Here is a 14,886-nt window from a genome sequence, read left to right on the forward strand (position 1 = left end):
TGCCATTCCCCATGCCTGGTCTAGAAGGCTAAGTTTAAAGAATGATGATACTGGCACGGATGTTTCCTCTCTTTCAACTGCCTCTGATGCTAGAGCATGGCAGTGAACAGCCTTCCCTTCCGTGGGGCTCTTCACTTCCTGCCGTGGCTGAAGCCCTGATCTGCTCCTGAAGGATGCAGGAGGGAGGAGGCAGGAGGGTGGAGGGAAGAGTGAGGAGGTAGGAGGGAGGAGGGAAGTGGTAGGAGAGAGGAGGGAGGAATCAGGAGGCAGGAGGGAAGAGTGAGGGAGAAGGCAGGAGGGATGCTCCCAGGCCTGGATTCGCCTGGGTGGGTGGAGGCTGGAGCCCTGCTGGCCGAGGCCCTCAGCCTCCACCCACCCATGGCATCAGTGAGAGCGAGGGAGTGCTCCTCTGGAAGGCTGGGTTCCAGCCATCTCAAGTGCACTCCAGCCAGGCTTGTCCTTGGCTCTGGGATGTTGGCCCTGACCACCCACCTCAGGGCACATTTCCCGGGATGCCCGGCTTTCCAGCAAGGAGGTCAGTATTCAAGGAGGAAGCACAGAGGGCAGCCCACAGGGGCAAGAGGGGAGAGGGGCAAGTGAGCGAGGGTCCACCTCTGGATCAGGCCCCAGCAGGTCACACCTCACCCTTTGGGCCACTCGGTCACGCAGCCCTGGAGCACTGGGCAGACCAACAAGCAAGGGAAGCCACGGATCTCTTGGTCCTCACTTTGCAGTCAGGGAAGTCTGGCTCAGCCCAGCCCTCGGGTCCCCCAGAACCTCACCGATGCCCTCCATGAAGGCTGGGTAAAGTCGGTCTGTGAGGAGGGGCTCGGGCAGCTCCCGGAAGTAGAGCTTGAGGGTGCCGGCGATGGCATTGATGTCCATGTCGCTCAGCATCAGCAGGATGTCCTTGTTATCTGCAGAGGAAGTGCGCAGTCAGGTCTGTGGCGGCCTGAGCCCCTCTCTTCCACATAGTCCTCATCTGGGCGGGTGGGCCTGTTCTGTCCCACACAACACGGCCAGGGGAGCCCCCCACCCACTCTGTGTCTGCTCTGGTCTCCCCAGGAAGGGCAGGAATGTAGGTAGTGCCCACAGGTGGTCTGTGACTCAGCCCCGGGGTGGGGGTAGGAGGGGAGCACAGTTCACCATCCAGAGTTTTGGAGCCACATTCACACCACATGTCAGACACCCTCTTTGGAATCTCCCCACTGCTAAGCCTCTCTCTGGAAGGCAGTGCACATTTTTTACACCTAAAATCATGTTCTGACGAAGCCTCAGCTTCCAGGTTGCACAGGGGAGCCATGCCAGCACATCCCCAGCCCCTCACCCCAGGCTTCCTGAACACAGGCCCCACCTCAGCTCTCATGGAATCAGCACTGCCCGGCCAGTTCAGGTTTCCTGACTATTGCAGTGTGAACCAACAAGATGAAGGAAAGAAGAATCAGAAAGGTCAGGACCCACCACTGAGGAGTTTACAGGGCTAGGGGAGCAATGCCCCTCCCAAAGGGTGCTCAGGGCTCTGGAGATAGCAAAGGGGAGCCCGGGCCAGCCAGTTCAGGCTTAAAGCCCTTTAGATTCCTTACAGCCCACCAGGCACCAGGGAGCTGGCAAGAAAGCCAGGAACACTGGAGTAAGAAAGATCTGAGTTTCAGTCAGGCTCAAACCTACAAGCTGGGCGATCCCGAGCAAGCGACTTGGCCTCTCTGAGCCTCAGTTCCTCACCTATGGCAATGGATAACAGATTGGAGGGGAGGAGGATCACAAGAAAATACAGGTGGAGTCCTTGCTTTAGAGACTCAGAGATGACCCACCACGTGCCACATTGGACTGTGATTCACAGACCAAGGCTCCTCTGCCATCAGCTACTTAGGGCCTCTCTGTGGAGAAGGCTTCCAGTTCTTCCAGGCTCCCCTAGCAGGTGGCTGAGCCTCTCAGAGTGCCCTCTGCCCACCACTGCCCAGGTGGGGCCTACCAGACTCACTGGCATCAAAGACGGCCTTCAGCGCCTGGATGTCGGTGGCCACCCCTGATATCCGGTAGATGCCGACCTCCTCGATGCCCCTCTTCTCCACCTCCTCCACACACTGCCGCACGATGTAGGGCACCTTGGAGCGCTCCCGCCTGGTGGGGAGGGGAGGGGAGGGGAGGGGGTGGTAGAGGGCCTCCCCGTGATGGCTACGGGTAGCCCCAACTCTGCACACCTTGGCCTTGGAGGGCACTAGCCTCTGGCATCAGGGGGTAGGGCCCAAGAAAGGGCTAAGAGGCTGTGCCACACACACCCCACCCAGCCAGCCCAAGGACTCTGAGAAAAGAATGTTCCTTAGAGCACAGATCTCAGGTTCAAATGCTTACGGGGGACCAACAGGGAGTCCACTGAGGACTCAGGTCCTCAGGTCCTGGGAAGGGGAGACAGGAGGTGGCGGGCAGACGGGCGCGTCCCCCTTCCCGAGGGGCAGCCACCCCTTGGAGTCCAGCCCACTGCTGCCAAGCCTCAGTGGTCACAGCCTCTCGTTCATTACAAGAAGCTGACAGCCTGGGAGTCTCGCAATCTCCCAGGGCTCAAATGCTGGCTTGTTGATCTCTAAAGCACTGGGGAAGACAGAGACAGACCTCTGCGGGCCACTTTCGGCCTTCAAACTGGCCATCCACTGAGCTGGAGGGTGACTGACTAGGGGTTGACGGGGGCTGGCAGGGGGCCCAGGCACTCATGCCAGCACTCAATACGCCGGAGGCGGCACCTACTTAGTCACCACGCTGATCTTCACGCCGAAGACTCCAGTCTGCTTTTTGGATGGGGTCCTCTTTAGGCTCATATCTCGGCTGGTGAACTTCATGGAGAATTCCACTTTGATCTGGTTGGGGGTACGGCAGGCACAAGTCCCCCCTGCATGAGTGCCTCCAGAATGCAGGGGTCCCCTCCCCGTAGGGCCACGTCCACCACCCAGGACTCCCCGCAACACCTGCAGGGTGGGAGTGGGCAGGGTGCCGGCAGTGTAGGGGGGAATGGGCCGGGCTGAGGGGACAGGGGTAAGACGGCACCCTGGGGACAGCAGCCAGAGGCCCACCCATTGTGCAGACATTTCCTGTGTCTCTGGGCTCACCCCGTTCATCTCAATCACATCCGTGTGCCAGTTCTTGGTTTCTACAGTTTGTGGATCCAACTGCAGAGAAAGGAAGAAAGAGAACATGAGTGAGAGGGATGCAGATGGCAGCTCGGGGGCGAGCCAGAGCTCTCTGCTGGCCAGCAGCTGCTCATACGCGGGCGACATGGTCAGGAAGGCAGAACTGGGGCCTGAGGCTTCTCTTGAAATCAACCCTTCAGGGAGGCTCCAGCCCCCGGCCCTCCTGTCTGTCCTGGCTAGTAAAGGACTCCCCTACTCCGTGAAGGAGCCAGGACATACTGGTAGGCACTCTGGCCCATCACATCTCATTCGTTAGTCACTACCACCCTCTGAGATGGGTATTAACACCCCACCTCACAGACCAGAAACCGAGGCTCACAAACAATAGGCAACTTATTCAACTACCAGGACTGGGGTGGACGGGAGGGTCTGTAGCCTGTGCACATGGAGGTGCTGAGTGGGAGGCGGGAGAGGTTAGGGGGTCCGTCTCAGGGGTCAGGCTGCCTGGGTCTGAATCCTGGCTCTGCTGCTTCCAGGTGTGTGACCCTGGGAAGTTTCAACCTCGGCTAAGCCATCAGTTCCCTGCAGCAGCCAGTAGCAGAACCTGTCTTGCCAGATTGTTGGGAAGACTGAGTGAGATAACAATGGGTGGGCAGCTGGCCCCCAAGGAAGAAAACACTCCTGTAGGGGAACCCCCCCAGATTGGACTGGAGCCCCAGGAAGTGGGGGTAACCGGGGAGTCTCAGGGGCACCTAGGTGGCTCAGTTGGTTAAGCGTCCAACTCTTGGTTCTGGCTCAGGTCATGATCTCACAGTTTTGTGAGTTTGAGCCCCGAGTCGGGCTCTGTGTTGGCAAAGCCTGCTTGGGATTCTCTGTCTCCCTCTCTCTCTCTGCCCCTCCCCTACTCCCCCTGTCTCAGTGTCTCTCTTGGAATAAATGTTAAACTTAAAAAAAAAAAAAAATTAAAACAGGGGCGCCCGAGTGGCTGAGTCGGTTAAGCGTCTGACTTTGGCTCAGGTCATATTCTTGTGGTTCCTGAGTTCGAGCCCCGCGTCAGAAGTCAGGCTCTGTGCTGACAGCTCGCAGCCTCTCTCTCTGCCCCTCCCCAACCCATGCTCTGTCTCTGTCTCTCTCTCTCTCAAAAATAAACATAAAAAAATTAAAACAAACAAACAAAAAAGCAGGGGAGGCTCAGAGATATTCCTCACAGGGGATCGGACAGGACTCCGTTTCTCTCAGTGGCCTTCAAACTGTTTTTCCTTGTGCACCCACACAATCATCTTGAAAAAAACTATGCACTCCCTGGCCCATTTTCAACTCAACATCTGAGTATTTCCAAAGCAAGTTTCAATAGTTGCAAAGGATAGAACTTCCAGGATAATGTAAATATTTACATCTTAAAACACAAACTGCTACATGATTCTCTTCAATGTATTCAGTGGAATCCAGTTACCACAGTGATTTGATGCACCGTCATCTATTTAAAAAATACAAGCTCTTCTTTCCCTCGTACAAACCCTGTGTCATTTCTTTTTCTCCCTGGATTTGTTGTTATTCTACTTCTCCTAAAGAATTTTCTCCTAGTTTGTACTTTTCTGTCTTAAAGGCTTTCATTCTTCACTCTATTACATGTTGCTTCAACAAAAATATCTGTACAAATGGCAAGGAAATACTTCCTGGGGCCACAAGGCTCCAAATATTCAAAACATGTCCTAGATTAGTTATTGCAGTGACTAGCAGCACACAATAAAAAAACTAACCAACACATTACGAATAGTTATTAATAAATATTCAGCAGCAAAGTACTATTTTGACGGGACTACATCTCTTCATGAGACAGGTAGAACATTTTTCTGTGCGTGTGTGTGTGTGTGTGTGAATGTTATGTTTTGCTAGGGTGGAACTGGGTACAGCCTCAAATACTGCTTCTGTGTGTGCATGTGTGTGTGTAAGTGTCTTGTTTTTTTTTGTAAGCTCTACACCCAACATGGGGCTTCAATTCATGACCCTGAGATCAAGAGTCGCACGCTCTTCCGACTGAGGCAGCCAGGCGCCCCTGGTTTTGTTTTTAAAGATGTAAAGGATGGAACATCTTGTTCATATAAATAACTAGATGGGGCTGAAAATAGTTTTATTACAGCAACATTATATGATTCTTTATGCTATTTCCTCCTCTTTTGCCTTAAATTGCATATATACCTATCATCAAAAATTTTGTTTTTGTTTTTATTTTTATTTTTGAGAGAGAAGGTGCAAAGGAGGGAGCGAGGCCACGTGGGGGAGGGGCAGGAAGAGAATCCTAGGCAGGCTCCGCGCTGTCAGTGCAGATCCCGACGCTGGGGCTCGATCTCAGGAACATCAGATGTTGACCTGAGCTGAAATCAAGAGTCGGATGCTTAACCGACTGAGCCACCCTGGCGCCCCCCAAAATTTATTTTAAATGACGTCTCAGCTGACAATTTCCATCAGTTTTGTGGAAAGCAAAGAAGTGGAAAGCACCCGACTTGTAACTGGGCCTTTAGTGTCTTTTACTTTCTCAACACCTACACCTACATTTCAAGAGGCCCCGTGCTGTTGGCCACCCAGGGGGCCTTGGTGCCCTGGGCTGTGCTCTGCAGTGAGTCCTGGGCTCCCCAGCAGAGGAAGGGAGGCGAAGGTGAAAGGCTTTTCTCAGGCAGATTGCTTTGTGGTAATAGCACCTGTGGGAGTTGAGAGTCTGCAGACTGATGCTCTGAAAACTCTCCCTGCCCACACACCCCCTGGAAAAGCTCTCTGCACCCTCAGGAGTGTGTGTGCAGCAGTGTGAACACCACTGTTCTAGCAGGCCCACACCACAGAGGAAAACGATCAGGTCAGCCCGGAGTGGGCTGGGCCCTGGAGCTTCCTATAGCTCCAAGTAAGTCCTTCCAGCACCTTCTATCATCCACGCCAGCTGCGGGCAGGTGGCAGTGGGGGGGGGGGGGCTGCATGTGGGCCAGCTTTGGTCCAGGCCCAGCCTCTAGCAATTGGTTCCCTGACCAGAGGAGAGATGGGATTGAGAAGGGGACAGAGGAAGAGCAGTGTGGATAGGACCGAGCAACCCCCATGCTCCCCAACTCTGCCCCAGCACCTCCTCAAACACACAAGGGAAGCCTGGCTGTTGTCCAGGCTCGTTACTTCAGAAGATTTGGAGCCAAGCATCCTACTGGGTCCCAAAGGAAGCCCCGGAACCTCCCTCTCCCTAAACCTTTTTTATCTCAAACCCTCACCAGGCCTGTAGCACAGGCTGACCCTTATCGTTCCCTCCTGCCATCCAGAATGCTGGCTCTTGGACATAGGGCCTGGGTCTGTCCCCAGCCCTATCCTCTAGCAGTGGCCACCTGGAGTAGAGAGCTCAACGGTGCTTTGTCAACTGCGGCTACCACCCTTGGGTCACACAATCTGGACGGACCAGGCCCTTTTAACTCTGGTTTTTCCAGCCATCGGCATATGCCTCAGGCCGATTCCATGGTTCCGGCACCTAACGCCCCTCCTGTGCTCTAACCACCCATGATCTGGCACCTCCTGGCAGTTGCCATGGACTAGGGAGCCAGTGGTCCCTCCCTGGGTCCTGGAGTGGCATCTGGACACAGCCAAGTGGGGATGCACAGGGATTGAGAGTCAGGCCTATCTGGGTCCAAATGACTGCTCTTCTTCCACTCACCTGTGTGAATCTGGGCAAGTCACTTAAACCTCCTTGAACCTCAACTTCCTCATAGGGCATCCATAGCACCTCAGAGGACTGTTACGGAAAATAGTAACAGAACTAATGCATTCTGATCATTTTATAGGAGTCTGGCATGATGGATGACAAACCCTTCACACACAGCATCTCAGTTAATCATTATAACAAGCCTGTGGGGTTTAAGCCTTTTTTAGCCGCCCCCATTTTACAGATGAGGACACTGAGGCTTAAAGGGAGCAAGGAACTTGCCCAGCGCTGCACACCTAGGAACTGAGAGCTGAGGCACAAAATCAAGTCTCCCTGACTTACCTACTCTGCCAACCCTGCAAAATAAGGTGTAAAGGACCTAGCTGGTGTCTGTGCCTCGCGGCAACAAGACATGAGCTGTTTCCATGATTTGCTTAGAAAGGAGACATTAGGCCTCCCGGTGCCTGGTCTGACACCACAGGCAGGCCTGGGTGCTGGAGGGCTGCCTCCAGTACAATTCAGCCATTCTCTCCCTCCCCATCGTTTCCATTCTAGCTGCTAAGCGGCAACCTTACATTTTCCTGGGAGCATGTGAGACACAGGAAAGGCCACTCCTGATGTTAAGGCCAAGTTCTAGCCCTGCTTCTTCCAGAAAGCCTTCCTTGGATACCCCCAGGCCTTCAGTTCCCTTCTGCATTCCTGCTGGCACTGAGACCCTGTCCCTCTGCAGCCTGCTGGCACCATTTGCTGTCATTTCACACACTCCAGCCTGTCTGAGGCCAAGTCTGAGGAAGGTGGCACTTCTGTGTCTTCCTGGGAGTCCCCACCGCTGCCATATTCTGGATCCCCTTTGCAGGTGTGGCCCTGGTATGCTCCAGGGAGGCCCGCCTAGCCCCTTGGTGTCTTGACAATGAAGTTCTGTCTCCCAGCAGGCCAGCAGCCTCCAGAAACCAAGTCTATTTTCAGGACATCACTTAAATACAGAGAAGGGAGGGTGAGGAGTGGAGAGGAACGTGGCACATTTTCCAGAGAAATGATGCTGCCTGAACTACTGTGGCTATTTATAACCCCTGGGAAATGTGGACTCTGCTATTTCCTGATTAGATTAGTGCCGGGGGCGGAAGAGCCAGCCCCCAGGATGTGAGTGGACAGGAACACCTGACCACTTACCCGCCAGTCCCAGCAGATAGATGCCCCCCCCACTGGCCCTGGGGAAAGGGTACCTAGGGGCTGCCAGATCACCTGAGGGGGGGGGGGGAGACAGATGGGGCTGTGAAGAGCCAGGCTGGGGGAGACCCCCAGAGGACTCCTCCTTCACTCCACAGGTAATACACATGCCACTGGGGCTCCCCCACGGTGGGGCCCAGGCAGGAGACAGAAATGAGCCACAGGACATCCGGGAGAAAGTCATGAACAAGCGGGCCACACACAGCCACCGGGAGCACCTCAATTATGTTGTCTGCCTTTGCATTTAGGCAAAGGTCGGGTCATGGCTGCACATTCAGACCTCTGCCAAGGAGACAGCTGACCTTGGGGATGGATGTCCACAAGAGAACTAACTACCAGGTCACCTGCACTGAAATCCTTCCTGCGCTTGGAATCCTGCATTCCTGCTCAGGAGACGGAGACGCACATTCTCAGAGTGAATGCGGCAGGTAGTTGGGTAGCTGCTTCCCCGCCTCACATCTCGGCCAGGAAACCCCAGCGGCCTCACAGGGGCGCTGACGGGATCGGAGGACAGGACGGCAGGGGAGGATGCTCTGAGCTCACCTAGGCGACCTGTGGATGGCGGCTGTGACTCGTTCTGCAGGAACATCCTCAAGGGTCCCCTCTGAGAAGCCTAACCCCTTCCTCCCAACCCGTTTCTCGCCAGCCTGGGGCAGGTGACCCCAGTGGATCTCCTTCCCTCTGTTCATGGCCACCTCTCAGTGCTGGGGCTTTCAGAGGCACCAGTGAGTCTGGAGTCCCCACTGCTGCTCCCCTGGGTGGGTGACACAGCCCACGTTCAAACCCAAGTCCTTCTGATGGTGGCCCACAGCCTTCCCACAGTGCCACACTCCCATAGCCAGGCAGCTCGCCCAAAAGCCTTCTGGTGATTTCTGCCACTGCCCCTTCCCACACGCCCTCACAGGGGGCCTGTGGTGGTACCGCACTGTCTACGGGCAGTGGGGATAGCCAGATGGAACTGACAGCTACAGTCCCAGTGGGAGGGGACAAAGGGGCACAGAGCAGCCATCGGTGTGTTACTTTGGGATGTAACACAAGGGCTCACTGGGTGACGAGGACCCATGAAGACAGTATTCACCAGGGACCCCAGGGGCTCCGAGGCCCACCCCCACCCCCTCCCCACAGCCCCTTGGCTCTGAGTCCCTTTCCTCAGAACCTCACCCTGTCATTTCCACAGCACAGCCCCGAGGCCCTGCGGAGCCTGCCCGATCCCTGACCTCTTGTCCCTGGGGGCCTCGCTTCTGCTTTCACTCCAGCGCTGCTCTACCCTTGGCTTTCTGAGTCCAGAGCCTGGCATCCCGGGCCTGTCCTGGGAGGTGGCATGGACTTCTCTCGAAGCCAGACTCGTTTGTAGGGCTAATAAAAACTAAGTGCTTCTTAACAAGAAGGACAGCAAATCCAGGATACTGGAGTCGTCACCCTCAGAGGTGAACGGGGTGCTGAATGGAAGGTAGACATGGCTGGCAGTGTTTCTGGGGATGCCTGCCAGAGGCCGAGTGCTGGGCTGTGGAGACCAGGCCCTGAGCCAGGCGTCCTGTCTGACGGCAGTACATTTCCTGTGTCTCCCAGGCCGGTGGCCACGGTGGCGGTACCGGGCTGGCCTTCTCCTGCCCTCCCCCAAGTGTGTCCACATGCTCTGGGCTGGGTCCCCTTGGGACACCCAGGCCAGCCTGTCATTGGGACAGACCACAGGCGTGAGAGGCATGGTAAGGCTGGCAACAGGGGAACCGGGGAGCTGCCAAAGCCTGCCTCTCCTCCTTCTCGGGAAGGGTACTGGAGGATTCCGTCAACGTGGCTGCTCTGAGAGAAGCTCGCAGAGAGGCAGGGAGGGGTGGCAGGAGGACGCCAGGGCCTATATCCTGGCTTCCAGCTCAGCAACTGGGCCTGGGGAAACCATGGTCAGGCTCAGAAACTCACCCCGTTTTCCCAGGGGTTGACTCCCCCACCGTTAGGCCAAACAGGTTGCTGGAGTGCCCCTCCAGCACTCACCCTGCAGGGTCAAGGTACCCTCTCCCAGGCCCGCTGCATGATAGGCTTGTGCTGACTCTGTACTGCAAGGCACCAGGATCTCGCCTCCCTTTCCCCCGCCCCCCTGGACTTTGAAGTTCTCAGAGGCCCACATATGGAAAGGGTTTAGCAGCTCTGAATGAGGCTTTTATTGAAGCCAGGTTAGCCTCATAGCACCCACTGTGACCTGCCTTCCCCAGCGGTCTGCATTCCAGTGGCTCAGCCTGCCCTCAACCCTGGGCTGCCTCGGGAGACCCCCAAGGCTGGGGGCATCTCTCCCAGAGCCCTGGGACCCTGCCTTCCTCAGGGCTGGCCCGTACACACTGCCTTCCCTGCTCCAGACAGCCTGGACATTTCACCCCAGAACCGGGCCCCAGGCTAACAGCCAGGAAGTTGCCTTGCCTCGGCTCAGGGCCATACTGGGGGCACCAGGGTAATGAAGGCAGGGTTGCTCTTGGGAAAAGGAACTGGCTGCGGCCAAAACAACACAGAGGCAGCCCAGAGCAGCCTCATCTCCAGAGTCAGGAGTGGGAGGCTAAGGTCCTGAGCAGGAAGTTTCATGCTAATTGCCATGGGAAGGCCAAGGGCCTGCCGGACCACCACGGGCTCGGTGGCCTCCCTCTGGACTCAGAGTGCTTCGGTGAGCATTGTGAAAGTCCTACTCTGAAGCTGACCTCATCCTCCCTGACCAGGCCAGGAACGCAGTCTGGGCACAGAGCCTGTTCGTGAGAATGAGTAGCCCTGGCGATTCTGCTGCCTGTGCCCGCGCCGAAGGGCCTCTCAGTGCACTCTTGCCCTGGTCCCACAGGCCGCGAGTCCCCAAGCAGCAAGGCACCCTATCCAGGGCACCTGGCCCCGACCCCTTGAGTTCTATGACCACCCAGACAACCGGGCAACTGAGGATCAGTCATAGGTCCCCACGGGGCTCTGGACCTCCACCTTGCAGGGCGGCATGCTGGCTGAGAGCCGAGTTTAAGTGCTGGCTCCTGGACTAAGCCACTCAGGTCACGCTGGCTCAGTCCCTGAGCCCGTTTCCTCATGTAAAACAGACTAGATAATATTAGCACCTCTTAGGTTATCACCTCTCACATTGCGGCTAGGAATGACCTGGTACTCAGCAAGTGCTCAAAATGTGTCTGCATCATTAAAACCAGGCTTAAGCTCCCCAGGGGCTTCCCACTGTGCTGAGATTAAAAGCTGAACTCCTTATCACAGCCTGCCAGGTCCTACCCAATTTGGCCACTGCCTGCTCCATCCAGGGTGATCTCCTATACTCTCCCGTGGCCTCTGTCTGCTTCTAAATACGCTATGGCCACCCCGGCCACAGGGTTTTCACTTTGCCTGTTCCTCTGCCTGGAATGCACTATCCTGGATCTTTCCAGAATCCTTTTGTCATTTAGATCTTAGTTCAAGGAGCACCTGGGTGGTTCAGTTGGTTAAGCATCTGACTCTTGATTTTGGCTCAGGTCATGATCAGGCGGTGAGATTGAGCCCTAAGTCAGGCTCTGCACTGAATCACACTGCTTGGGATTCTCTCTCTCTGCCCCTCCCCTGCTTGTGCTGTCTCTCAAAATAAACAAACGCTAAAAAAAAATTAAAAAAATAAAAAAAAAAAAATCTTAGTTCAAAATTACCTCTTCAGGCAAGGCCTCTCCCTTCTCATTACTCTCTAATCTATTACCCAATTTTATTTTCTTCCCAGCACTTGTCCAGCCTGAAATGATCTCATTTATTGCCTGACTCCCTCTGTAGACAGAAAGTTCCATGAGATTAAGGGTTCTCTGCCTTCTCTGAGCACCCAGTACATGGAAGGCACCCATCAATATTCAGAGACCAAATGAATCAAGTGGGATGTGGGGGGTGGAGAGAAAGCAATGCCTTTCCACCAAGGCTCCTTTAGGACAGGGGTCAAGAAGTCTCATGTTTCCTGCTCACCTCTCAGCTCCTTTGTTCAGTGAATGGCTGGCCTTGGCCCAGGGGCAGCCCTGTGACCTCTCCCACCCAGACTTTCCCAGCGTGTTGAGAGTTTAAGACTTAGGAACAGGAATCTTGAGACATGGCCAAAATCATCACATGAGCTGGATCTAGGAGATCATCCTGTTCAGCTCCTTCATGATACTGATGCCAGAGAATCAGAAAGGTGAAGAGATTTGGCCAAGGTCACACAGCCAGTAAAGACAGCAGGCTCAGAGTTAGAAAAATAAGGCCTCTTGACTCCCACCAGCCTGGTGCCCTCTCTGGCATCCTGTGCCGCATGAGCCTGAGGGGCGGGGTGCTCCAAGGAGGAGGCCAGGACAGAAACAAGGCTTCAAGCATGTGATGGGAAGCAGAGCTGTGGCTGTCACTGCTCTGGCTGTGCCCATCTGAGGCACCAACCTTGGCTGGGATCACTGTCCAGGACAGAGAAGGTTCTAGCTCCTGGCTGAGGAAATCACTGCGGAATGACAGGGCCCTCCCAGCCTCTCTGCAGAAGAATCCTGACGGCAAGTTCCCAAGGTGGCTTACCACCTCTCTAGGCTCACCCTGGGGACAAAAGACAATGCAGTGGGGGTGGCCTTAATCTAAAGCTCAGTGGGATCCTGGACTGACTCTGGTTTCTCCCAGGGACTGGGCAGGCAGGTTCCAGACATGGGGGAATGGGTGTTCCTCTAGGCTGCTAGGGAGCAGTCAGAACACAAATATCTTTCCTGTCCCCAGCATGAGCTGATAGGGAGAAAGGAAGCCAAGACAGTACTTGCTGACCAGCTCCCGACAATTTGGGAAGCTGGCAGGCAAGGCCACTCAGCAGAGGGCTTTCCAAACTTGTGCTCCCTGACCAGTGCCTGGCAACTCCCCCAAACTAGCTCCTGCAGAAGTTTCTGGGCTCTTTCCAAAATGTCTGCCCTCCTGTGGCCTCGCTGCCTCTGGATACTCCTGCAACACTGGGCTCTGACAGCTCTGGCCTTTCAGGAACCACCTGGGTTGGCAGGCTTAGCTCCCCCTGGTCCGGGGCCATCTAAAAGCTGGGGCACCAAGCCCAGCATGGCTGCCTGGCCAAGCCACCTGTGGACCACAGAGATGCTGGAGAGAGCCAGTGCCCTTTCTAACCACCCCAGGTGCAAAGAAACAGCACTTGCCAAGTGCACTTAGAGTAGGGGTTCCTACCTTGGGATCTGTAACCGTATCTAAAACAGCATCCAATTTGTGCATATGGGTGGCTCTGTGTCTGGATGGGGGCTCCATAACCTTCATCAGATTCTTAGAGTTGAGGACCCCTGCTCTGTGGAATCAAATAGCCCTCTTGGGAGCCAGCTCAGTGGAGAAGTAGGGGCACTGGAGGTCAGGAGATCACCCATATGGCCCCAGTGAGCAAGTGCTGTAAGAAGCTTCATGGCTGTGAGAATGTGGGGATGTTACTCCATTCCCCCTTGCTAACTCTCCAGCCAGCCTGATCACAATCCTGGCTCTCACAGAAGCCCAGGGGGTAAATGGGCTGGCCACAGGGGTCTCCAGCCTGAGGGAGAGGCACTATTGTCCCTTTCCTACAGCTGAGGGATCACTATAGGGGTGCAAGTGGGCACGTGAATGATTAAGACATAGACACGGGTCCCTTCCCTCTAGCAGATATGGCAGAGGAGGCAGGGCAGGGGGCGAGGGGCAGGGCAGTGTGTGGGCAGCCAGGGCAGGATAGATGTCTACTGCATAAGGTTTCAAGATCTTTCTTGGCATCCAGAGCCAGATTATGAAATACAGTTAATGAGCCCAAGATGTACCTGTATCTGATAGCCTAGCACCCTTGTACCCTCCACACCTAGGACAGCCAGGGGATGGCTGTGTGAGCCTCGGGGATATACGCATGGTTTGAGTATCCGGTGATACCTGTTAGGAAGAACTGTCAAGTTCAATGACAGACTCTGGGAGGGGCTAGGAGCTGTCCTGTGGTCACAGTCAAGATGGCAAAGAGAAGGACCTGAGCCCTAAGGTTCCCCAGACAAGTGACCCAAAGGGGGCTCCCATCCTGTCCTTCCTCAGGCAACACCTCTGACCCTCCCCAGAAATAGAGGGAAGCAAATCCTATCACAGACACTCTGGGGTTCAGCAGGAAACACTTCCATTTACCTTGCTGGCCTCTGGCTTCTTGGCAGAAGTTCTTTTGAGGCAGGGAATTCCCAACGCCCTGTGGCAACCCCTGAAGCAGAGCCAAAGTCATCAAGAACTGTCCTCAACCCCCCCCTCCCCGGCATCCTCTGGGCCCTGCCAGTTCAGCCTCAGTCCCCACCTCCAGGCAACCCCCCCACCCCGCCCCTTGCCCAATGCTTCTGGCTTGGCCTCTGCCTCATGGGGGGCCTGCTAGCTTCTCTATGGCTCCCACAAGTGACCCCATTAAAACCTTTGGATACTTCAGGGGGTGGGGGATGGGCCTCCTCCTTCAGCCTCTCTCCCTGCAAAGTACAAACCAGGGCTCCAGGAGCAGGTGCGATGGGAGGAAGAGCAGGCGCTGAGCCTCATCTCTGGTAGTGTGATTGAAGCGCAAAATTAAAAAACAAACAAGAAATTAAAAAGGAAAGGAAAAGGAAAGCAGAAACGCGAAGCGGTGTCGAGAGCCCTGGCGGAGCCCGCAAACCCAAATGCCACGTGTCTCCTCTGCTAAACGCTTTGCACCACACGCCAACTGCCAAGTCAGAGGCCAGAATGAGGCTTCAGCCCCAGAACTCCCCTTGGGGATACGAACAACCCCAAACACAGCCCCCTGGGACCCAGAGGGAAGCCCCTTCCAGCAGCTGCAGAGGCCCCACAGGTTAATACTAACTAGGACTGTCCCATCTGAACACATTCTTTAGCCCCAGCAAGGGGTCCCCAGATAAGTCACATACACCCCCT

General features: G+C 55.4%; 1 protein-coding gene across 4 annotated transcripts in view; it reads right to left on the reverse strand.

The window, feature by feature from the left end:
- Positions 1 to 14,886, reverse strand: part of ABR (ABR activator of RhoGEF and GTPase) — a 182,531-nt gene that overhangs the window by 6,009 nt on the left and 161,636 nt on the right. For all 4 annotated transcript variants that reach the window (XM_042967607.1, XM_042967608.1, XM_007076094.3 and 1 more), the window contains 4 exons: positions 3,102 to 3,161; positions 2,743 to 2,852; positions 1,982 to 2,121; positions 783 to 917 (listed from right to left, as the gene is read on the reverse strand). In XM_042967607.1, the coding sequence (XP_042823541.1) occupies positions 783 to 917; positions 1,982 to 2,121; positions 2,743 to 2,852; positions 3,102 to 3,161 (445 nt within the window). The remainder of the gene's footprint in view (positions 1 to 782; positions 918 to 1,981; positions 2,122 to 2,742; positions 2,853 to 3,101; positions 3,162 to 14,886) is intronic.

This window comes from Panthera tigris, chromosome E1 (genome assembly GCF_018350195.1).
Source record: "Panthera tigris isolate Pti1 chromosome E1, P.tigris_Pti1_mat1.1, whole genome shotgun sequence".
Classification (NCBI taxonomy): domain Eukaryota; kingdom Metazoa; phylum Chordata; class Mammalia; order Carnivora; family Felidae; genus Panthera; species Panthera tigris.